This window comes from Pholcus phalangioides, unplaced genomic scaffold (genome assembly GCF_987345545.1).
Source record: "Pholcus phalangioides strain wild (caught in Gottingen) unplaced genomic scaffold, Ppha-v1.0 ptg000008l_1, whole genome shotgun sequence".
NCBI lineage: Eukaryota > Metazoa > Arthropoda > Arachnida > Araneae > Pholcidae > Pholcus > Pholcus phalangioides.
This window is the reverse complement of record NW_028301601.1, coordinates 29310001-29334131: the sequence shown is the minus strand read 5'-3', so window position 1 is coordinate 29334131 and position 24131 is coordinate 29310001. Positions and strand designations below refer to the sequence as shown.

The 24131-nt window shown below is 36.6% G+C and overlaps 1 protein-coding gene across 1 annotated transcript in view; it reads right to left on the bottom strand.

Moving 5' to 3' along the window:
- LOC149084170 (nose resistant to fluoxetine protein 6-like) overlaps positions 1 to 4194 on the bottom strand; it is an 82191-nt gene extending 77997 nt beyond the window's left edge. Inside the window, exon 1 of the mRNA XM_089234516.1 lies at positions 3743 to 4194. Coding sequence (XP_089090642.1) covers positions 3743 to 4064 — 322 coding nt within the window. The 5' untranslated portion in view covers positions 4065 to 4194. The remainder of the gene's footprint in view (positions 1 to 3742) is intronic.
- Positions 4195 to 24131: the final 19937 nt, after the last annotated feature.

Genomic DNA, 24131 nt, shown 5'->3' with positions numbered 1-24131 from the left:
CGAAACGATCATTTCATAGTCAGAGGTATCGGTAGAGTATCCGAAACGATCAATTGAATCGATCTAGTATCCGAAACGATCAATTGAATCGATCTAGTATCCGAAACGATCAATTGAATCGATCTAGTATCCGAAACAATCATTTCCTACGAAGTACGAAAGCCTTAATAACCAAGCGGTGATTATATATATTATAGATATTATCGAGATGTATATAGTTCGGAAAGAAAATTCACATTCCTCTCCTCTGTGGGAAATCGAACCACAAATCTCTCACTGTCCGGGCGAGTTTTCTAACCATTGAACTACAGAGGACAGACATTTTCATTCCTTAGAGCATATGTATGAATGCTGAACGGGACTGCGCTTGGACAGCCTCCTGACTCAGCTAATAGCTCTTACGACGTTAGCCCCCAGATGGCGATATATAGAGAGAAACGATGCCACTATCTCTCTATAAATCATTCCATAGTCAAAGGAATCGGTATAGTATCCGAAGATATTCTCTGATAGTCAAAGGAATCGTTTCAGTACCCGGAACGATCATTCCATAGTCAAAGGAATCGGTCTAGTATCCGAAAAACGATCATTTCATATTCAAAGGAATCGGTCGGATATCCGAAGATATTTTCTGAGTACAGTATATGAAATGCCATCTTATATCCAAAGAGAACGGTACATCAAATTGCGAAAACTTGTAACGAAATATGTGTACTTGTACACTAACATTAACCCTTTCAAAAGCGTTGAGTTCAAAATAAGAAGCGTTGTCTATTCATTGTCAAGGCGATCGATTAGATTACATAAACGATAAAAAAACGCCGTGTTATTGTTTCTTCGTATCGTTATCATAATCTATTCTTATTATTATTATCGATATTTCTTAATTAAATTACATTGGGAAAGATAAAGCAGTTACTCAATTTCTCATTCGAAACCAGGTGGAAAGAAAATCGTTTGTTTAAGCATTTTTAGTGCCCAAACAAAGCCTATTCGCTTCAAAAAACAATTTCGCAGAATTATTCAACATAATCGATCTATTACTCAACAGATCATTTCATAGTCAATATCGATTTAATTATATATCGTTATTTTGAAAGTGTTGATAATGATAACAGCTTCAGGTCACACGATTGACAGAGCGGCTCTAATAATGTCTTCTGTTTGAACGTTTCGCAAATACTTACGAAATTTCTCTTTTCCATACAACTATATTTTTCGTCCCTTCATTTTATTTTACTCTTTTTCATCACATCACGCGAACTGTACCCACGTGTAAGTAATTAGCTGTTCTTCTGAGAGTTACTTGGACGAATTTCCACCGCAGGCTGTTCGGAATTTCAGCCAAAATTCAACAAAAATTATGATTTTTGTCACAGGAATGGTTTTCTCGATTCTAGAGATAGCTCAGGGCCCGATTTCCGAATAGGCAATAACCCAAGGATCCATAGTTTAAGGGTACCCCTAAATTTATAATGGTACATATTTTACTAAAATTTTTATAAATTTTATTTCTTAAAATTTTGGAAAGTCAAAGAATTTTCATTAAATCACATAAATACTATTTCTAAAGAGCCCATTTATTAGCAAATTCTATTAAACATCAATTTTAATATTATACTAATCAATAATAGACTTTACAAAGCATGCGCAATGCACTTATTGCAATATTTACTCCACGACAAAAGTATGTTTTAATGTGTCATAGTATTTTGTTCGATTTCTCAATTCACATCTTTTTAAGCATAACATGAATTATGAAACGACGACAAGAAAGTGCAAATCTTTTGATCGAACATGAAATCCTTAAATCTTCATGTAGATTTTCCTGTATTTCTAATGCAAAACTTTATGCATCTGATCTTGCAAATGCTTTTTCTCAGATGCACTGCAACAATTTTCATCTTTGAGGTTCAGGTTGGTGGCACAATGCCACAAGTGTTAAATAACGCTAGAAATTTAGAAGAGACGTTTCCATATGTCAAGACAGCATTGAATCATCATTGACAACATCACCAACATCAAAGAAAGATCATTCTTATTAAAAAAAAAGGATAAAATCATGAGTTTGTCAAGTTCTTTTACAAGAAAAACTGTCATCTCTTTAGTTTTATTGTGTATTGAAACCCAAAAATTAGATTTTGGTGACATTATGAACGATCTCGCTCACATAAGAGTGCGAAAAAAGCATTTATTGCAAGATATTTCATGGAGAATTTTACATTCCCTTTCTCATTTAAAATATTGCATATACTTTATTTATGTGTTTATAAACACCAACATGTACTATATTTGCTAATGTACCAATCTTTTTTGGCCGCAGTCCAAAGGCCCCAATACCTGTTTTGACCAGGGGTCAACTATGGTTAACCATTAATTTTTCAAAACGTATCAGCATATTTTAGCCTATCATTGATGGTCGTGACACCCCCATAATAACATAATAACAGTTGTCAGATGATTTTTCATGAATCTAAATACTCCAGATGTTGAGGGAAGCTTTGCAAAGATCGAAGTGTTTTTCGTAATACATGCACAGACACAAATGATATAATGTGGGCAGGGGATATCAAACCGGGAGTTGAACCTTCCTAGAAAGGTCCGGGAACTTAAGAATTTCAAAATTTTTTCGAAACCCTACTAAAACAGAGGATTCTTTTAACTGTCGTGTGCACTGTTCTTCATATGCACGGAAGCAGTTGTCCATTCATAATTTATAAACACATGTTAGTACCAGATCTCATAATGATCATAATGAGGAGAATGTGTACAAGTTTCCCGCGCCGGGTCCGGGTAAGTCTATGCGTTAAGATGGTTCCGCCTTTCCGTTCCTTTTTTATAGATGCAGCGCATGTGCCCGTGCATGTTTCCGAAGCTAATTAGAGACGTATGCAGATTTTCGAAGCTCAGGGAAGATGCGTATAGACTTAGCGTAATCTCTTGTTATGTTAATACGTATAACAATATTGATAATTTTTTTAATTATATACTTTGTATAGTAAGTTTTTTCTAAATCGATAAGGTAGAAGAGAGTACATAGTTACATGAGTACATAGACTTTCGTGAAAAATTCCAATGCACTGATGTCGCAGAAATTTTCTTGAATAGCTTATATTAGATTCTCTCTCTAGAATATAATATGGCAGTTATAAAATTACTTTCAGTACTATTAAGAAACGGATAGGTGATAAGTGGAAACTAAGGCTATCCACATTTTAAGTCAAGTTCTCTCTTGAGCTTCCAAAATCCATATTCCCCTGAACTTCCCAAATCTGTAGACATTTCTTTAGCTTCTGACGTCTGTGAGCAAATACTCTGATATTCCAAATGCTGCGATCACATTTTCTTGAGCTTCCCAAAATCTACGATCCTGAGCTTCCGAAATCTTAATTTTTCCCCCAAACTTCCAAAATCTGCATTCATGTTTCCATCGCTTCTAAAGTCTGTGAGCGAATTCCCCGAGAATTCAAAATCGGTGGGCACTTTCCCCTAAACCTCCAAACTCTACATTCCCCGGTACTTCTAAAATCTGCAGGCATGATCCTTAAGCCTCAAAAATAAGCATTTACTGAGCATCCGAAATCTAAAAGCATGAAAATTTCACTTAAAAAAAGTATATCACTTTTATCAAGGAACCAATTCTTGGAAGGAGCTAATTTTTTTTTTCATGGATTGTAATCCTATTAAAGAAGTTTCACTGTAAATATACGTAATTTATATCATATAAACCATATGTACTCACATCTCAAAGACCATTCCCTGAGCTGCCTGACACCTCCGATGATCCTCATGAGACTCGACATACAGGACCCGGAAATCTTGGAACCGGAAGCACCATTCATGAGATACGGCAGAACACTTCGTATCAGGGAGTTCATTCCTCTCTTCAACTTCCCTTCGAACTCTGCGAAAGTCTCTTCCTTTTCGGTGACAACCAACACTCCATTCCCTGGATTATCCGTAGTCGTAATTTCTCCATCAGGATTGGGATTTTTCGCTTGGGATCCCGCATACAAACACGCGGATACAACAACAAGAAACAGCAGAAGTCTTCTCCAACCCATAGCTTGCAATCCAATAGAGAACTACCGTTTGTCGGAGAACGAATACCTATCCGCGTGGGAAAAAACAAACAAACACACACAAAAAGAACTCGTGGAGCTCTTTCAGGTTAGAAAAGAAGCGGGACCTTGACTGGCTTGCCTGCAACAACCAGAAGGTCGTGTCTTCTTTGCGGCCTGAAGGTAAAGAAAAGATATTTCTTCTTCTTTACAAAAAAAGTGATCGAAACACGTATCTTTTCCGAATTCACTTTCTTTTCTGGAAGGAAAACCCCATCCATGATAAACTGATCTTCAGAGAGTGGTTTCGAACGCGGCGCCCATTAATACTGGATTTCTTTTACCACTAACTATCTCTCTTCTGACCAAACAAGTTTATTCAGCTCATTATTCATCTTTTGCTATCCATCTTGTCAGCATGCGCAGCGCTTACTAAATTGGACATGGGATTTGAATATGAAAAGTAGACGATTGAAGAAAATAATATAAGCCCCGGGAATGACTATATGCTAATTTATATGACGTAAAACAGTTAATTTTAAAAGGAAAAAGTTTTGTTATTTTAATTTTGACTTGTTTGTCTGGGCATCTCTCTCTTGTCTGTATATAACAAGGTCTGTGTGCACTAAATTGGACATGGGATTTTGAACATGAAAAGATGCGATCGGGAAAGAACCGGGAATGGCTATGCTAATTTCTATGGCGTAAAATACTTAGTTAAAAAATATATACAGTGAAACGTGTATAAAACGGAACGTCAAGGGAATTTTCCGTTACAGACATGTTTCAGTTTCATAAAGGTGCACAAGAAACATATTCAGTATTTTTTTTGCCTATCATCATGCAAAACGTAAATTTCGATAATATCATCCAAAATACTATAGACCAACGAGTATCAAACAGTGACATGTATATTATTACCGTATTTTTAATATTTTCATGTTTCAAATTACTACACATTTGAAATCTCATACTTAATGCGCAAATAGTTAAAATTCATTATAAGACGCTCTCCTGAATAGCAATAGAATGAACACTTATTTATGTCAAAAGTGAAAAAAATATATTATTTAAAATTAAAAGTAATTAAAAAATGGCGCTTACCTTTTTCAAAATAGTGACAGTGAGATAAACAACCAATAACCTTCGCGAAAGAAAGATGATACATTTCTGGCCATATTTACACATATCTATACGTGAATTATTTTTTGAAATAATCATGTACAGTTTTCTGTAGCAGCGCAGTTCTTACAATACGGTCTTCCGCAAACATTCGAGCACTGTTTATCATGCTCAAAAGCTCCATGTCATTTTTATAAGCTGCAAAGTCCTGTAAATTCGTAAGGTAGTGAACTGCACTTGTGTACGAGTTTATCCTAAGATCTTTTTCTGCGACTGTATTGGATTTCTTTTCTTCATAACTGCTGCTTTCATCGGTAACCTGCCCCGAAATAGCAGTTCCAACACAGTTTTCGTACCGTGCTACCGTTGCTAGTTCATCATCCACTGTCACGAGGTCTATTGCATGCAATCCTACTTTTGCTGCATTTAATGCGTCTTGTAGATTATCAATTTCATGATTGACTAATTCTTCTACTGAATTAATTCCTCCGGGGAATTTTGCTTTCACAAAATAGAGAATTGCGGTTTCATTATCAACTTCTTAAACCCACAATATCGCATCAAGTAGGTTGATAGGTTTTGTCAATTCCAATAAACTTACATTTTTTGTCGCTGCGAGCAGTGATTGCATTACAAAGCTCCGGCAAGTTGTTTTTACGATGCGAATCCCTCTTTGATTCATTGGCTGTGTAACACTAGTTGTGTTAGGTGGGAAAAAAGCCAGGCTAACATTAGAAAGCTGAATGTGAGGATGACAAGTCGCATTGTCAAGAAATAGCAGAACCTGTCGGTTTTGTTTCTTCATTCTGACATTAAAGGCAACAAGCCACACTTCCATGATTTTAGCTGTCATCCACGTTTTTTTGTTTGCCTTCCACTCAAACTGGTAGAGCTTTTGGATTTATATTCCTGAAACAATGTGGTTTTGAGGGATTTACCAATAATCAGAGTTTTTTTCATTTTCTCCAGTCATGAAAGCACACAAAAACACAGTAAGTCTTTCCTTCGACTTTTTGCCTCCAGCACAACTTTATCCCTTCAAGCAAAGAGTTTTGTTTGGTAGGGCCCCGTAGAACAGTCCGGATTCATCTCCGTTTGCTTTGCCTTTAACATCGTATCCTTCAATTAAATTCAAAAGTTTTTCTCTCCAATTATTCACAGTCTCAGGATCAACATCAGCAGCTTCACCACATACTTCCTTGAATTTTATTGAATGTCCTTTTCGAAAACTTTCTAGCCACCCATTGGATGCATGAAAATCTTCCTTCCCAAGTTGTTCGGCATTTTTTTTTTTTACTTCAGCTTGAACCATTGGCCCAGATATCGGCAGTTTTCTAGATCTGGCGTCCATAAACCATTCCCATACAATTTCGTTAATTTGCTCATTTCCAGTCTTGCGCATTTTAACGTTTTGTGTTTCTCCATTTCCATTCAACCATTCCTCTCGAATTCCACGTTTTCTTTTGATAATGTCATAACATTGGGTTTTTCCAATAGCAAATTTTTTAGTTATCTCTGTAACACTTAAATGTTGCTTTTCTTTTGTACCTATGACCTCCACTTTAGTGTTCAAATCCCAGACGTGTTTCTTGTGACTGGTGGCTCTACACTGGCTTTCTCTACACTGAATGAAATGCGAAACACACGAAGACTGCCGCGTAACATTTTCTTTCTTATCGCATTTATTCATTTTCCTACGCGTCCACGCGTTTTTGCACACGGCGCGTCTTTAGTCATCAATCAGTGAGCCGCAGCCACACGATACTGTATCAAATAAATTGTGAGTCTCCCTCAAGTATTCCTCTCCCGAACTACTTTAAATGGAAATCATCAACATTTCTCTAAGATACAGGAGGAACACAGGATATTTTCATCATAAACGAAACGGGCTTTTAATTATAATCTGCTTTCATTCAAACCCAATCCCTTACTTCCAAAACCAGTTCAAATACAATAGTAAGCATTCATCGTTTTTCCAAGAAGAGAGTTCCCTAACAAAACGGAAATCAGTACGACTTAATTTTTTTCCCCATTCGAGGGACAAAAACTTGAACTTGGCCAAAAATTATTTCCATTTCACCAGGTTTTTTTTTAATCGAAAATGGGCTAAATATGCCTTCCGTTTCCGCGTTAGACAGTTTCCGTCTTAAAGACGTTTCCCCATAATGAAAAAAGCATTAATTATCCATTGGACTAGGTCTCTGTTCCGTTCGAGACAGGTTTCAGTCTCATACAGTGTCCGGCTTTAGACAGGTTTCGCTGTATATCTAAAATTTCACTCTTACCTGGATATCTTGCTGTACCGTACCTCTGAGGTAGGTAAATGTAGTTAATTTTTAAATTAAATAAAATTAATTTTTGATTTATCTGTTTGGGCATATCATGTCTGCATCTTACCTTTAACGTCTGTGTGCGCAATGCTTATTGGACATGGAATATGAACATGAAAAAAATGACGCGATAGAAAAAAAACCCGGCAATGGCAATGATAGTTTCTACGACGTAGAAATAGTCGATTTAAATAAGGAAAAAAATTTGTTATTCAAATTTTGACTAAGTATAGTTTAGACGTCTCTTGTCCGTATTTTACTTTTAGTATGCGCAATGCTTACAAAATTGGACAAAGTGATTATGAAATGACGATTCGAAAAAATAAGCAAACACGAGTAATGCTAATTTCTGTGACGTCAAATAGTTAATTTACTGAGGAAAAAAAATCGGATTTCGGTAGGAATGGAGGAACGTTTTTGCGAGTTCAGAATCGGGCTTAACCCTATCGGCATTGACGAGATATCTCGCATAACTTGATGCGTTGTATTTCGGCAATAACGAGATATCTTGCCTCCTCAACCTATTTGTAACTGACGCTGCATCTGCGCAACGCTTTGTTTATATATTTTTTTCCAATTAATCTTTACACAAATTTTGCATGAAATTAACATTTTTGGAAATTAAAATATCCAATGTGTGAGAGATAGAGTGTCATAGTGTTTTTTTAAATTTGTTTACAAAGCAAATTTTTAGCCATTTTTGACCCCCCCCCCTCCCTTGTCAGCAAAAGTCAGCAAAACTCTGACCCCCTCTCCCCTTGTCTGCAAAATTTCGTCAGCACTGCCTCCACCTCCTAACGCATATTGAATGGAGTCAGAAACGTAAGCGGGGGGGGGGCATAGGGCGCTCGTGTGCCTCCCCCTCCCCCCCCCCCGCAAACGAAAAAAAAAATTTATGTAAAAAAATTAAAATTTCGAAAGAAATACCTTTACGTTATTATAGTCGATTTCTGTTAATTTCAATGCTATTTGACATCAATATTTCTCAAAATTTCTCTCCAAGAAATGAAAGAAAACTCTTTAAACTATGTATGATAAACCCTTGACCCCAAATGTGGCCCTGAAGGTTATCTGATGTGGCTTGCCCCCTCAAACCCAATTTTGTAAAAGTGAACTAAGCGGCACATTTTTACAGATCGCTTAAATGACCCGTGGCATAATTCCATAAGCATTTAAGTGACCCGTGGCGCAATTTCAGAGCATCTAAGTGACCCGTGGCGCAATTTCAGAGCATCTAAGTGACCCGTGGCACAATTCCAGAGCATTTGAGTGTGCCGTGGCACATTTTCAGATCACTGAAGTAGGCACGTGGCACATTGAAAGATCACTGAAGTAACCCGCGACACAGTTCCGGAACACTTAAACGATCCGTGGCACATTTAGAGATCCCTTGGGTGACATGAGACACAATTTTAGAGCACTTCAGCGGCCTCCCAGTGCTACATTGCTCAAGTTACCCGCGGAACATTCCCAGATAATTTGTGATCCGTGGCATAATTACGGATCTTTTGAGTGATGCGTTGCATTTTTCCAGAGCACTTAAGCGGCCCGGACACTTCCAGAACTCTTAAGTAGCCCGGGCACATTTCCAGAGCACTTAAGTGGCCCGGACACATTTCCAGAGCACTTCAGTGGCCCAGAAACATTTCCTGAGCACTTAAGCAGCCCGGACACATTTCCTGAGCACTTGAAGGATTCGTGAAACATTTAGAGATCGCTGAAGTGGCTCTGTAAGGGATTTATCATTCGGGAGAATGTTAGTTCAGGTGCCCACAATCTAGCGAAAGATTTTTCTCGTGTTTGGGGCACCGAATAAGATGCCATTAAGAATATTTTGTATTTTCATAATGTGCATTCCCAATAGTATAAAAAAGGGAAATTTTTGTAAAGAAAGTAACGTATGCGTGTAATTCAAATGTGAATGCCCAGCACTGTCAATGGAGGCTCTGCTTGATTGTTCCCGTCGCAATGCGGGCTCTGTGTGTATTCTGTGTGTGTATATATTGCATTTTCTGTAAAGGGAAGGGCGAGCAGAACTGCTCAGCGCTGTGGACGGAGGCTTTGTTTCTTCGCTTCCCGTCACAGTCGAGGCGCTGTATATATGTAATTTGTATGCATTGTGTATTTAGACCATTCTCAAATCTCTCCCACTTCAACATGCCAGCTTCTTTTTCTTCTTTCTTGCCCACAAGTCTTTTCCACACTTCTTTCGAAATCCCTGCGGTGGTGTGTTTTCCCCGTATTCTCTACGATAGACCAAGGGATCTTCGATAGCCTCTATAGTGAACAGGATTCGTTGGTACACTCTATGATAGACCCCAATGCCTATTGTAATCTCAGCAACAGATTCCTTTCCGGTGGACACTTTGGTACTATACCAAATAGACTCATTTGTATCGCCTGTGATAGACTCATTGGTACCGACTGGGATTGACTCATTTATACTGTCTGTGATCCAAGGGATCCTTCGTAATCTCGACAACAGACTCTTTGATATTTTATTTGATACCCTCTGTGATGGACTTCTTGGAACCTTCCTTGGCCGACTAACGATTCTTCGACACCCGCTATGGAATGCCAAGGATTCCTCAACACCCGACATGACCAACCAATGATCCCTCGATACCCCTTCATGGCCAACCAAGGGTGCTTGTGTACACTCTATGACATACCAAGGGGTCCTTTGTATTCACGGTAACAGATTCCTTGGTAGGCTCGGGTATCCTCTTTGGTGAACGCATTTATCTTCTTTGATGGACTCGTGTAACCTCTGCGATGGGCTTCTTGGTACCCTCTACGATAGACCAAGGTTTCCTTGATACCCTCTGTAAATAACTAACGGTGTTGGAATGAATGCTCTTCGAAAAAACAAGTAGGTACTCTAAATTGCTTTAGTGCAAATAGACACACCTTGGAAAGAGGTTATTTCGTGGACATGTTTTTGAAATGTGTTTGTTTACCGAATTCTACCCCCCCCCCCACATAGGCGTACGCAGAATTTTCTCAAGAAGGGGGGGTTTCAATTTTTTTTCTTGTCAAGGTGGGGGGTTACGTTTTTTCCTGCAAAATAACACTATAATCTCGGCTTGGGGGGGGGGGTTAGAACCCCAAAAACCCCCCTTTTTCGTACGCCAATGATCCACCATATAGCATTTTCCTCATCCATCATTTTTTCATTTATTTCTTCTAGAAGTTGACGTAGTCACACTTTCGACTTTCGATGAACACTAAAGGAAAAAACCCTCATGTACGTACATGAAAAATAGAAAAAATTGACATGACGTCCTTGGATTGTCATACGAAAAGGCGCAATTCTTATCCCATAATAAGCTGACCATGAAATTGAAAACATGCATATTTTCCAATTGTAGTAAACATAGGATTTAAAGAACAACATATCGCTTCCTAAGTAAACAGGTTTTTACGTCAATTCGATGTCAAACCTCGTTCATTTTAATGAATGTTCATATAATTGATGGGCCATCCACGGGATGATAAAATAACATTCAAAACTCCATCTCTATTATCAGTGGCATAGAGTGGAGTATTACCATCTCTATGTCATCAGTGGCGCCAATTCCCAGTGGTGATGGAGCCTGTTCGGAGGATGTTGTAGATGTTTAATAGCTGGTCGAACATAGAGAGGTAATTGTAAGCGTCGTTTCAAAAGGATTACCATCACAAGCAGTTAATGATGGTCTAAATGCTAGACTGTTACGTTATATGCTCAAAACTTGTCGCCTGAGTTCAAGGACAGCATCGGTTTGAAATATGAAACATGACGATGTAATGGTCCAGGTTCAGGTGCGTTCGAGTATCGATGAATGTTTGTTTCCTCCCAATTCGTTTCACGTCATAATGGTTTTGGTGAAGCTACTGCGTATATAAATAAATAAATGGATTCCTTAGTGACCAAGTTTGCCAATTGCATTGCAAGATCTCTGCATGCCACCTCTGTAAGGGGATCGACTTTCTAAAAAATCTCATTTTTCCTAATCAGAAACTTTTTCCCTTGTAAATTATTTCACCTGTATTAAGAGACAATTTCTCAGATGATCCAGTTTTCACAGGAACAGAAAGTAATCTCCCTTAGACTTTTTACGGTAATCGTAATGCTAACTGGTCAGAAGAATATGTTGAGTTTCTGAAGAGATCGTATGATGGTCAAAATAATCGGTCTAGTATCCTAACAGATCATGTGAGGGTCAAAACAATAGTTCTAGTTATCCTAAGAGATCATATCGTTCCCACCCCTATTCAAGAGACATGAATGTGTAAATTTTCACTTTTGAGGTTTATCAGCGGGTTGGATCACTTATTCTGCTATCTAAGTTTTGCAGGAAATGCCAATGTGTATCCCCTATTGGAACACATGTTGGTAAACATCTTTGGGAAAACAACAGCGTTATTTCCCAAGTATTGGAAATTTGCACATTCATGTTTCTGTCATGAGGGGGGACGATATGGTAGTCCAAATAATCGGTTTAGCATGCGAAGATATCATATGATACAAGATTTTAGGAAGACAGCTTGTATCTAGAGATGCTGAGGATTTAGGAAAGAAAATTCATCTCTGCCTCCACGGGGACTCGAACCCCGATTTCTCGTATAACGGACGCGTGCTTGTGACAGTCAAAACAATCGTTCTAGCATCTGAAAAGATCATATGAATGTCAAATAAATCAATCTAGCGTTCAACGATATCATATGGCAGTCAAATCGGTCTAGCATCCGAAACGATCGTGTGATAGTCCAAGAAATTGATCTAACATCCAAACATATATAATAATCAAAACAATCGGTCTAGCATCTCTAAGCTATAGAAACAGAGAGAATATTTCCTCCGTGGAGCGTGTATACACTGAATTGCCTCGTGCAGTGGACGGTGGCAGGAATCAACAAGCAGCTCGTAAATGGCATCGAGGCCACCATATATGAAGAGAAAGATGTCCAGTCCACTTGTTAATACAAGATTTTCGAAAGACAAGTTATATCTGGAGATACTGATGATTTTAGGAAAGAAAATTCATCTGCATATACAGCATATACACGCTCCAAGAAGGAAATATTGTTTCCGTAGCTTTGAAGCAGAGCAGTCGTCCGGCATACTACAGACCGGGATTCGAGTCTCCGTGGTCCGTGGAGGAAGAGCTGAATTTTCTTTCCTAAACCATCAGCATCTCCAGATATAACTTGTCTTCCGAAAATCTTGTATTAACAACGGTGTGTGTGTGTGGAGTGGGCATCTTTCTTCACATATAACGTATAATAATCAAAAAAATCGTTCTAGTATCTGAAGAGATGAATATGCCAATCAAAACAATCGTTCTAGTATCTGAAGAGATCATATATGAATGTCAAATAAATCGATCTAGCGTCTGACGATATCATATGATACTCAAAACAATCGGTCGAGCATCCGTAGAGAACCTGTGATAGTCCGGAGAATTCATGATAGTCAAAGGAAGAGATTCAATTATTGTTCAACGAATCGATAAAAATTAATTCTTTATAAATAAATAAAAAGGATTTTTTAACGAAGAGATCATATCAATCACCATAGTTTTACCCTTCCACCGAAATTTCAGCCGAATTTTCGGTTGGATCAACTAGAAATGGGTTTGTGTAGAGGTATGCCTCAGTAAGTATAGAGTGTCATCTTCAAAATCATAATTGACCGTAATGATAGCGAATTTGCTGCATGGCGATTGATGCAGGTTGTGGATGGTAAGTAAATCATGAATGGCGTCGGAGCCGGGGGATGCAGGGGGTAGTCGGGAACCAAATATTTTGAACATCGATCTGAGCACCCCCCAGAATCAATTCAGGAATCAAAATCTCCTGTATCAAGTCAAGCACCCACATGCCTAAATCACTTCTGACCCCTCTGTAATATTATGCAACATAGGAGTTAGGGTAACTTTGAACTGCATGGACTTTTTGAATGTGTTAGGGGGAGCGAGAAATTTTCCACACAACTGGAAACTGGCTCTCATTTACGCCTCGAAATTATACAAACAACAAAAAAAAAGAAGAAAATTTCACACGACCAAGCAACAGATGTGCCTAATGATTTCCTGTTTATGTGGAATATGGACATTCTCTCCCCCCCCCCCCCCAATGATTAACTAAAACCTGTGTCAACGGAAAGACCTAAAATTCAAAACGAGACAAAAAAAAAATACGTGCACGGTGGTGTCTAAATGACGTCGCTAATGTGTGCAATATATGTGTAAGCATTTTCTGGTTAATACGTAAATATTCTATGGAATCGTGACCGCCGTGACATGCGTGTGGTTTCAATGAACTTCTTCCCGCATAAAATATGGCGTACGGTAGCGTTTTTTTTCCCCCTTCTCTCGTATTCATAGCTTTTCCTACCACTAGAGGCCATTTTAACTCTGAAAATTTTGCACCACACAATATTTGAATACCTTTTTCTGATTGAAAGTATGCAGGGTGAACGAGAAGTTCTGAAAACATTGTAAGAATCAATAGCAAATATCCAAATGATATAAAAGTGTGAGCAGTTTGCATTAAAATATTTATCATGGTTCAGAATTTTTCTTCCTTTTTCCGATAAATTGAGAAAAAAAGAGTTCAAATTCCCTTTCACATGTGGCGCTGTAAAACGAAAAACTCGACATAACACATAAAATTCAACACAACCAGTGCATAATTAATATTTATGACAATTCGCATTAAAAAAAATCTATCACATCGGAATATGAGTGCCCTCTTTAGCTCGGGCTACAACTACGGGAGTGAAAGGGTGCTCATGTTGAAATATGGTCGTTTTACATAATGCACATCGTCGTAAACAATAATTAAAGCCTGCTTGCGTTGCAATTTATTTTATGTTGAGTTTTTCGTTTTGCAGTGAACCGCGAATGAAATTTGAACTTTTTTTTCCAATTTATCAAAAAAAAAATTCCAGGTCATGATGATGTTTATGTCAACTGGTTGATTTGTTATTAATTTTGAAAATTTGTCCAGGTCTCGTTCACTCTGACATATCATCATCAATAGTTTGAAACAGTTTCTCGAACCTCTCCAGGGCTATTCTAAGGGGATCACGTAAAATCCGTCTCATTCCTGATGTAAAGTAATTGAATCAAAATGATTAAAATATATGTATTAATTCTGGTACAGCCAGAATTGATACACTACATATGTCATATTGTAAATACTTCACGACTGCATATATTATTTTTCTTATTTACCTGAAGCAAAATATTTTTCATCATTATTCACATATCTTTATTGCATATTCATATAGCATTAATTGCATCACTATTGACATGTTGCATCTTCAGCATCGTATGGTGACTCATCATCATTTACTCATATTGCATCGTATTATGACAAATATTTGAGAACATCAATTATTATCACTATAGAGGTGTAACGCCTGGGTAAAGATGTACTTCCTGCCACATTTGTTTTCTCAGATTTTCGCCATCTTGGGTATGGTATGAGATATGACTCTTAAATTGTCATCATCCCAATATCCCTTATAACACCCATGGCTTCAATGCACTACTGCATTTAATTGGCAGAGCAATGATGGAAGGGGGTAGGAACTGTTACAGTGTCATCTACGACACCCCGATATATGAGTGAAGGTTCAAGGTTAAAGGGGACCATGGGTAAAAATTAAGGAGGGAGAGGGGATGAATCGCAACTGGTGAATAAAGGCCATGGAGAATTGCGAGAAAAGGAGTAAATGAAGACATATGAAGTGGGAATATATATATGGTGGGGGGAAAGTGTGACTACACACATTTAGAATCCAGTAGAGCTTCCCATAGAACTATGGTAGTCTTGACGTATGGAGGTTCTAAGTATGACCCGAATTAAGACCCCCCCCCCCTCTAAGTAGAACCTTGATTATCCGTGCTCGGATCAACTAGGAAGCAGATAAACCGTGCTACGAAAATTTCAATTTCATGTTTAGCTCTTCCTATCCGTGTTGTCGTAGATGCTTTTTTTTCATTTGTTATGTATGATTTTGTGAAGATTGTGATGAAAAAACATTTCCATTTCGTATAACTGGATTTCTTCATTCTTTTACAGAACCGCCCTACCTCCTATTCTGAGAGCTGAACTCCCATGTCAACGCGTTGAAACGGCAGCCCTCTATATGTACACATAAGAACCGGACATTGTCCTGGAGCGATCGACACGTGAATATCGACAGCCAATTTCAAGAAATGCCGTCAAGTTGTATTGTTTTTTTTTTGCAACCGAAAGATAAAGCACGAGCATGATGTAACTTTAGATGCAGTCACGTGACCGCATGGCTCATCGGCTGGATCAGCGCCATTCCTCGTTTGTGTTATTCTCGTAGTAAATTTTATAACTGTGCCAAATGGCTGACGGGGGAAAATGTTAACCGTGATTTTTCTTATATCCGTGTTAAACTTCCCCAACATTAGCCGGAATAACTGAGATATTTCTGAAACCAATGAAACCCACTATATTTGTAGTGTGGCTATCATTCAATAATTACAATTTTGTATTAGATGTTTTCACACGGATGTACTGTGGATAGTTATTTTGAACAGGTAAAAAATACATAAATACTTCTTTTTTTCCGATTTTGGTATTTTAGATCATTTTCTTCACTCCCGGTGGTTTAATCGCGTTTTTCGTATATCCGTATTCACCGTCCCCCCACCATTAGCACGAATAAGCGAGGTTTTACTGTACTGTCACGGTGCTCGCAACAAGGTATGCGATGTGACCGCAATTTTCCCCACTCACGTAGTTACCCCAGGTTCTACCTCACTCATAGCGCCTGAGTGAAACACTGAAGCAATAAACGACACTCAAATTCAATTGAATGAATATTTATTTGAGTCACTTTATTTGTTAGGCAAGGCTCTGAATGAAATACTCTGCATGAAAATTTACGATACTAGAACTTTACGACAACATTAACAATATTACAAATGATTTATCATCCCTCTCAAATATGTATAAGAGAGAGAACTCTAAAGAGATTACAGATGCTCCAGACTTACCACTTCATTGATCTTTAAGTTTCCGTCCACTTCTAATTCTTGCGAACCTATTCCCTTGTCATGAGAACTTAGAATTTCAACTTAGCATCTCCTTAACTACATTCCTCCCTCCTTAACTACATTCCTCCCTCCTCAATCCACTTCCAATATCCACGAACTTTTCCCTCATCCAACTTAATATCCCTCTTCCCGAAAAATTACCCCTGTCCTTCAGTGGTTCTTTTCATTCCTTTTCATCTACAGCTAGCCAATCCTCGTCCAGTCTAAAATTGATCCCAAAAACCTGACCCGTTTAAACCCTTAAGCCACCTTCGTCCCTCGTCGAAATTGCCGCTCCTTTAGTAAACCATACCCAGTATTGCGCGTTACAAAGGGAATTCAAGTAACGTAGACAAGGTTCCCTCAGAAAAGGTAAAAGAAACACCGAAACTAGAGATGGGACCGATCCACACAAGAAAGTGGCGAATTAAAACGACATAAACAATTCCAATTGCACGATACATTGCATGCAGGTGCACCCATCAAAGACTCTCCTCGATTTATGGCTACGTTTATTTCCAAAATTATTCAAAATTCAACATCCTGAAGATACGCCTCGTGGAACTTACCGATTCATGGAAAGACTGGCAGTTTTCTTTAAAAGTCGTACTTCGATGAGTCGGTAATCCTTTTAGTTTCCCTTTGACATTATACCCTCCTTATATTCTTCCAAGATATTTGACTGAAGCACCTGACTTCTTCCTTTTGAACTCCTGCATAAAACTCATATAAGAACATCTCATTATTAATAAACAAACTAATTTGAACCAAATTCGGCGCAAGAAAATTAAAATTTCTTAAATACTATATAATCAATTTAAATAAAAAAAGAAAGCTAACCCCGATTATATTTACAACTAATTTGAATAAACCAATGAAAGCTGAACCCGATTACAGTACATGATGGGATCTGGTGCTATGGTATTAGCTGTTACTTCTGACCAAGTGCGGGATCGATGAAAATCAATTCAATTAATTGATAAGAAAAGGCCTTGCTCTTGGATGTGAGGGGGGGGGGGGCTTAATGAGATAGTGAGACTACTAGAAGAAAATATGATCTAAAGAAGGCCCCACATGGACAAAAACAGGTTTAGAAACACTAATTTAAAAGGTTTTTTGCGTGAAAGAGGAAGCAATAAGGCAGCACAAATGAGGAGATGATTTTCAAAAATAAGCATTTCCACTTGTGCTAAATTCACAGTACAAGTAAAAAGGGTATTTCTCCGGAATATGTTTACTTTTGTAAACAAAAGTAGAAAATAGCTCAACATGTATTGTGTAGGAATGGTAATGGAACATTTCAATGCTATGTTTTCTTGATCAACATCCAAGTTATCGACATTTGAATTTTGGAAATGTTCCGATTTAAAAGATAATTAGCGGAACTGTTAACTTTTCATTAAAATTAGAGCTGATGAAGTCTGAGAAATTAGAAATTTCTATGTCACCCACCTCATTGGAACAGAGTGGGAGCCATGTTCTGGTTTGGTGGTGGTTAATTCTAGACAGAGGGGGGGGGAACCACATGTTGTGGTCTGGTGGTGTTAATTCCACAACGTTTCACCTAGCCAAGGAGGGTACCCTCACTACTCTTTCGTGAGTAGCATAAAGAAACATGAAATAACCTCCCAAAGCGGGCATACCTGTTTGCTAGCACCTCCACTAACGGACACTTTCGACAGAACAGGACGTATCGACAGTACTCAATGTATTTTGCTACCTATTAACGAACACTGCGTCAGCGGACAAACTTTTCTGTTCCATGAGTGTCCGTTATCCAGAAGTTCTACTGTAGAATGTGACTACGAAATCTGCTTCTGAAAAATGTGCCGTTTTGAAAAGAGTCCCTTAACGCCAATAGGACAACCGCTTTGTTATGTTCCCTTTTGAATGAAAAATACCGAAGAGTAAACGAACAAGGTGAATGCTCCCTTTCGGTAGAAAAGACCCACTTACATTGTAATGTATACCAAAGATATTTTTATTGGAATAAACCCTCTTGCATATTCCGACAGAGCTCATCCGAAAGATTCATAAACCTCTGAAAAAGGAATTTCGAAAAAAATGGAACATTTTGACAATAAGCTCGTCAAATGCCAACTTTGATGAACTTTCACTCATTCGGTCTTGTCTGTACGAGTGCAAACAAATCTAGCTAAAAGTCATGATTGTAATGCCCCGGTCTTATAAATTTTTTGCATAGCAGGTATCGAGGAAATAACCCAAAACTGATGCTATACATTTTTTTTTTCCTTTCCGTGACTTGACGAGGTCAACGGGGAAATAGATTCTGTCTGATTCAGTCTCGAACAACTGTAACCGGTAACGGGACTGAAAACCAGTAACCCGTGGTGGCACGAACTGTTAAGGTTCGGTCATTTCTTCCTATTGTATACGTCGACTTCCTTCTCCAAAAAAAAAAAAAAATGAGTAAAACCTTATTTTTTTACCAAAAAAATATATTTTATACGGCAAGATATCACAGCTCTAAACACTGTCATTAGTATTTTTTTTTTTCTCATTCTTTGATATCGACCTTGAACTGAATCACAACAGGAAAGACGGCGTTAGTGCCAAAAAAAAACTCAAATTTCAGAACGAATCTATTATTAAAAAATAAATAAACGTCAAAATAATGTCAATAGTCATTTCTAGATATATTAGGGATTTTTATTCTATTTTATATTCAGAATTTTCCTTTAATTACTGATATTGCGTTAGAATGGCATTCGGTTTTGTTTTTTTTTTTCTCTTTCTGCGCAAGGTCAGCAAAAAGCTTGATATCATCTAAAAACTAATAGCTTCTTGAAAAATTTGTTTCTGGTCCATAAGGAATCAAAGAAATATAATTGAATGGGAAACAATTTGAAAGAATATATATGATGAAGAATTAATTTGAAAAAATATTAATAAAAAATTAGTTTAAAAAGGACATTGATAAATTTTTCTGAAGAGAATTAATAAAAAAATTTGAAACAATAATAATGGAAAATTTATTTCAAATAATGTCAGTAAATTTTTTGAAGAAAATTTAAAACAAAAATAATAAAAAAATTGATTTAAAAAAAAATATTAGTAAATTTTTTCAATAGAAAATTAAAACACTAATTTAAAAGAATATTAATAAAAATTTTAGTGATAAAATTTATTAATTTAATGAAAATGCTTGATGATTCTGGAATGTTGACCAAACTGATCAATCATTTTCAGAGCAATGCCCGTGAATTTCAATTTATGGAAATTTTTCTGGATTTTATTAATTGTTCTTGATGGACTTTCTTGCATTTTTGTTCGCATGTGTTTCCGGGTTCTATTGTATTGTTTTAATTGCTGATTTGCTGCGTGAATTTTTTTTTTTTTTGACACTACTCATTGTAATTTGGCTTGATTTATAAATTTATAAGTCGATATTTAAATATTTTAGTAAACTGATGTTTGATGGATTAGTTTTATCACGATGGTGGCTATATTCGACGATAATATCAGTTCCTTCTTACTAAATGTATATCATTCTCTGCAACCCTTCTTTTCTAGTTGTATGATAATCAGATTCTCAAACATTTTCAGAATAATAAAGTCTGTGAATTTCGATTTATGAAACATTATCTGGATTTTTACTACAGTGAAACCAAACCTCGATGTAACAATACTCCGTGGGCCAAGAAAGAATACCGTTGTAAAGGATTATCGTTATATCGAGTATTGTTATAGCAAGGTTTCACTATAATTGTTTTCGAAGGATTTTCTTGCATTTTCGTTCAATTTTTTCAGATTCTATTTTGCAGAAATTTTAATTCCTGATGTATGTGTGTATGGCCCCTGACGTATTTATATAGTCAGAGTTATGTGTTTCGTGATGCCATCTTTCTTCTATATTTTGAAGTTTAAAAAAATTCACACTGAAAGTCCACGTATGTAGATAAGTTCGTCTTTCTTTGAAACCCGTCTTGTATTATATAATCAGATTCTCGATATTTTTAGTGTCTTTACTCAATTACTTTTCATTGTTTAATTTTGGTATAAATTTGCAAAGTAACACATCTTTTCCGTTTCTTCAATTACATTTCTCTCAATTATAACTTCAATTTTAATTTTGAATTAAATTAAATTTAAATAGAGAATAAAAATTTAATTTGATTTAATTTTTTGTTCTTTAGTAAAGAGCCTTTTCACTAGATTTTAGTTATGCTTATTTAAATGCCAACGAATTTGTTTTATATGCCAACTTACTTATTTTGAAAAAAATAATTTTGAAATATTGAAACGAATATCTCTGTATTGAAAGGCTCTCCCAGAAAGGCAATTAACTAGATATATATACAGTCGGACTTGGTTGATTCGAAGTCTGAAGTCAATGAAAAATCTGGATCTGGAAAATGACTACAAATTGTACAACTTAACATTCACATAGGGTAATAATCGTCAATTATTAAAATTTTACCATCACCTACAAAACTGTTTCCTACGTTTTAATAATTTATAATTACAATAATTGATCTTAATAAGCTGCTACATTATTCCACTGTTCTGGAATCAGCATCACTGCAGAATTCCTTGACCATGCTCAAAAAGCTTGATTTACAGAAACAGTTTACGATACTGTTTGCTTATCATTCTTATTAATTTTTCCAAACTGAATTTTCTCACGCAAAAATCATGATTTTTCCTCCAATTTCGAATTGTCCAAAAAAAATCCGATTAAACAAGGAATTTTAACCTTAAATTAAATGGAAAACTCTTAGGAAAAGTTCGAAGTATCGAAAAACTCAAATTAACCAAATTCTGTAATAACTACCGTGTTTTCAATATGGCGATGATGAAAATACTCTGGGATGTAATTTTTTATGTACTAAATTAAAAATTTCAAGTTTTAATTTACAAAAATAATAATAAAATTTTATTTTTTTTATAATTCTCTCATTGAATATAATTGAATATCTCTCCCATTATATAATTCAGACCTTAGATTATTATTTTTTCGTCTCTCTTTTTCTACTATTTCCTAATATATTTCTTGAAATCATCTTTTTTTTTTAGAATTTTTGAAATCGGCTTCAAGAACTGCAGCTCTGTATAATTTACGTTCAGTTATTATGCATTAAAAAAAACGGTCATCAACAATCATTATTCATCTCGACATAGACTAAGGAAACTCCCCATCTCTATAATAACAGTTTCTGAAGAAAGCATTATTGAAAATTGGCTCCGCTTCAAACATGTTTTCTGAGAAGGTGGTAGGGGGGGGGGGCCCGAAACGTGAGAAAATGACCGAAAAAAGGAAAAAAATGGCTAAATCTATTGTTCTATCGCTTTGGTCCCCCCTGAAATGAAAGTACCCCCCGCCCCGAGAACGAAATTTCTGGCTACACACCCCTGTTTTCTGATGTTCTAATCTAATTTTGTATTATATAGCACTTGCGAATAGGTTAGAATTATATAGAAATAATGTTAAAAATATTGCTATTGAGAAGTTTTAATGTGCTTTTTCGTTTGTCTTTATTACTGCCTGCAAATAATTGAATTTTTATATGGTTCCAATTTAATACTGTAGTTTTAATGTAAGATTCCGGTTACGTTGAGAAAAACCCTTTACGTGTTGCATCTTTTTTTTTCTCAGCTTTATGCTGAAAGTTGAAGATGAGCCAATGTTAAGTCAACCAATAAACTTTATGTACTCTACAGGTTACGATCACCCTATCATTTGCAAGCTGTGACTATTATCTAAAGATCAGCAGTGCGATAACCAAAGCGCACTTTCAGCAGAGTTAAAATACATCTTGTCTTATCTTCTTATCTGGCGGGGGGGGGGGGGGTTGCACAACCTGCGGCTCTTGTGCCGCCAAGATATTTGAATTCAAAATCAGAGAAAAGTTATGAAATATAAGCAAAAACTGACGGACACACTACGCGCCTTTCCCTCCATTTATGCTGTGATTTCCCAACTTTTCTCCGATTTCTAAATTCGGATATCTCAGAGAATATTGCACTTAGAAACATGGATTTTTTTTTTTTTTTTGCCGCAGCAGAGACAGGGAAACAACTTTTCAATTGGAAGTTCAAGAGCAGGGGTGGGATAAAAATATAGATATTTTTTTTATTTTGTGACACACTGTATTTCCAGTCTCAAAACTGGTACAGTGTGGTTTTTTTAATGTGGTTTGAGCATTTTATAAATTGAAACTATCTATACCTCAACGACGGACGATTGATGAGATAAAGGCCGCCTTAGGACTTACAGGACACCCTGCGTAATATACGCGTTCGGAGCATGATCCTGACAAACCGAAATGCTAAAAAAAACTGAAATTTAGGCATTTCAAAAACATATTTCATTATAAATAATTGAACATACTATGTGTCATTATCGAATAACTGACACTTCAGCTTTTTTAGGGTAGCTTTTAACACTTCAGGGTGAAATAACTTTGTACAGCCTACATCAACATTAAAAGAAATTGAAAATTTTCGTCGTAAATTTCAACAGAAAATCCACGTTTTTTACTTTTTCCCGAAGACTTACTTAACGAGATAATTTCTAGCACTTGCGCACCACGGAATGTAGCGACGCAGAATTAATCAATAAACTAAGACAAAAAATAAACTCATCTGTTACAATGTTAAATTACAAATTACTGTATTTTTTCGATTTTTAGATAATTCATTTTTCGCCGCTACATCTTGTGGCGTATAAAATCAATAAATTGAGTATTCGAGAAAGAACAAAAAAATGTGGTTTTCATGATAAACATTAATGTAGCTTGTGCAATTTCTTGATTGTGAAATCGAAAAATTGAATAAAATAAATCCGTTCATTTGTTTTAATTATACCATTCAATTAATAAATTAGTCAAAGTAGACTTAATTACGTCAATAATTTCTTTCGCCATTATAATTTATGTTACTTAATCCCGAGAATTCCGGGGCTGTCCGAATTTTGGTCCGAGGTTTCAGCTGTCGGAAAATTATATTGTTTAGGATTTCAGATGTCAGAGTATCGATGTCGTCGGGATTTCAGCTTCCGAGAAATCGATATTGTTCGGGTTTCGGCGCTCACGATTTGTCGAGATTTTAGTTTCTCATGATTTTGGCTGTAGGGAGCTATTGGTATTGTGGGCATTTCAGCTTTGTGGGACATTGGTATTTTCTGGACTGAGACTGCATGGATATTGTAATTGTTTGGTTTTCGGCCAGTTGGGATATCGGTATATTGTCGGGACATCGGTGTTTGCGAGATTTTAGTTTGCCGAAACATCGATATTGTTGGGGGGTGATAAGCAAGATTCTTACGCCTTTCTCGGGATACGTAAAACCATGCTAGCCCTGTCATTTCTGGGGGTACTCAAATCTTGTACACATTATCTAAAAGGTAAGCAAGCATTTTCCATTTTTCTAGGAATCTGCAAAGCAATCCTTCTACGCAGTCTTATTTTTTTGTTAGGATATTGGTATTTTCTGGATTTCGTATGTCGGGATTTTATTTTGTCAGGATTTCGGCTGCTAGGATATAGGAATTCTTCGGATTTCAACTGTCGAGATTTTAGCTGTTGGGATAA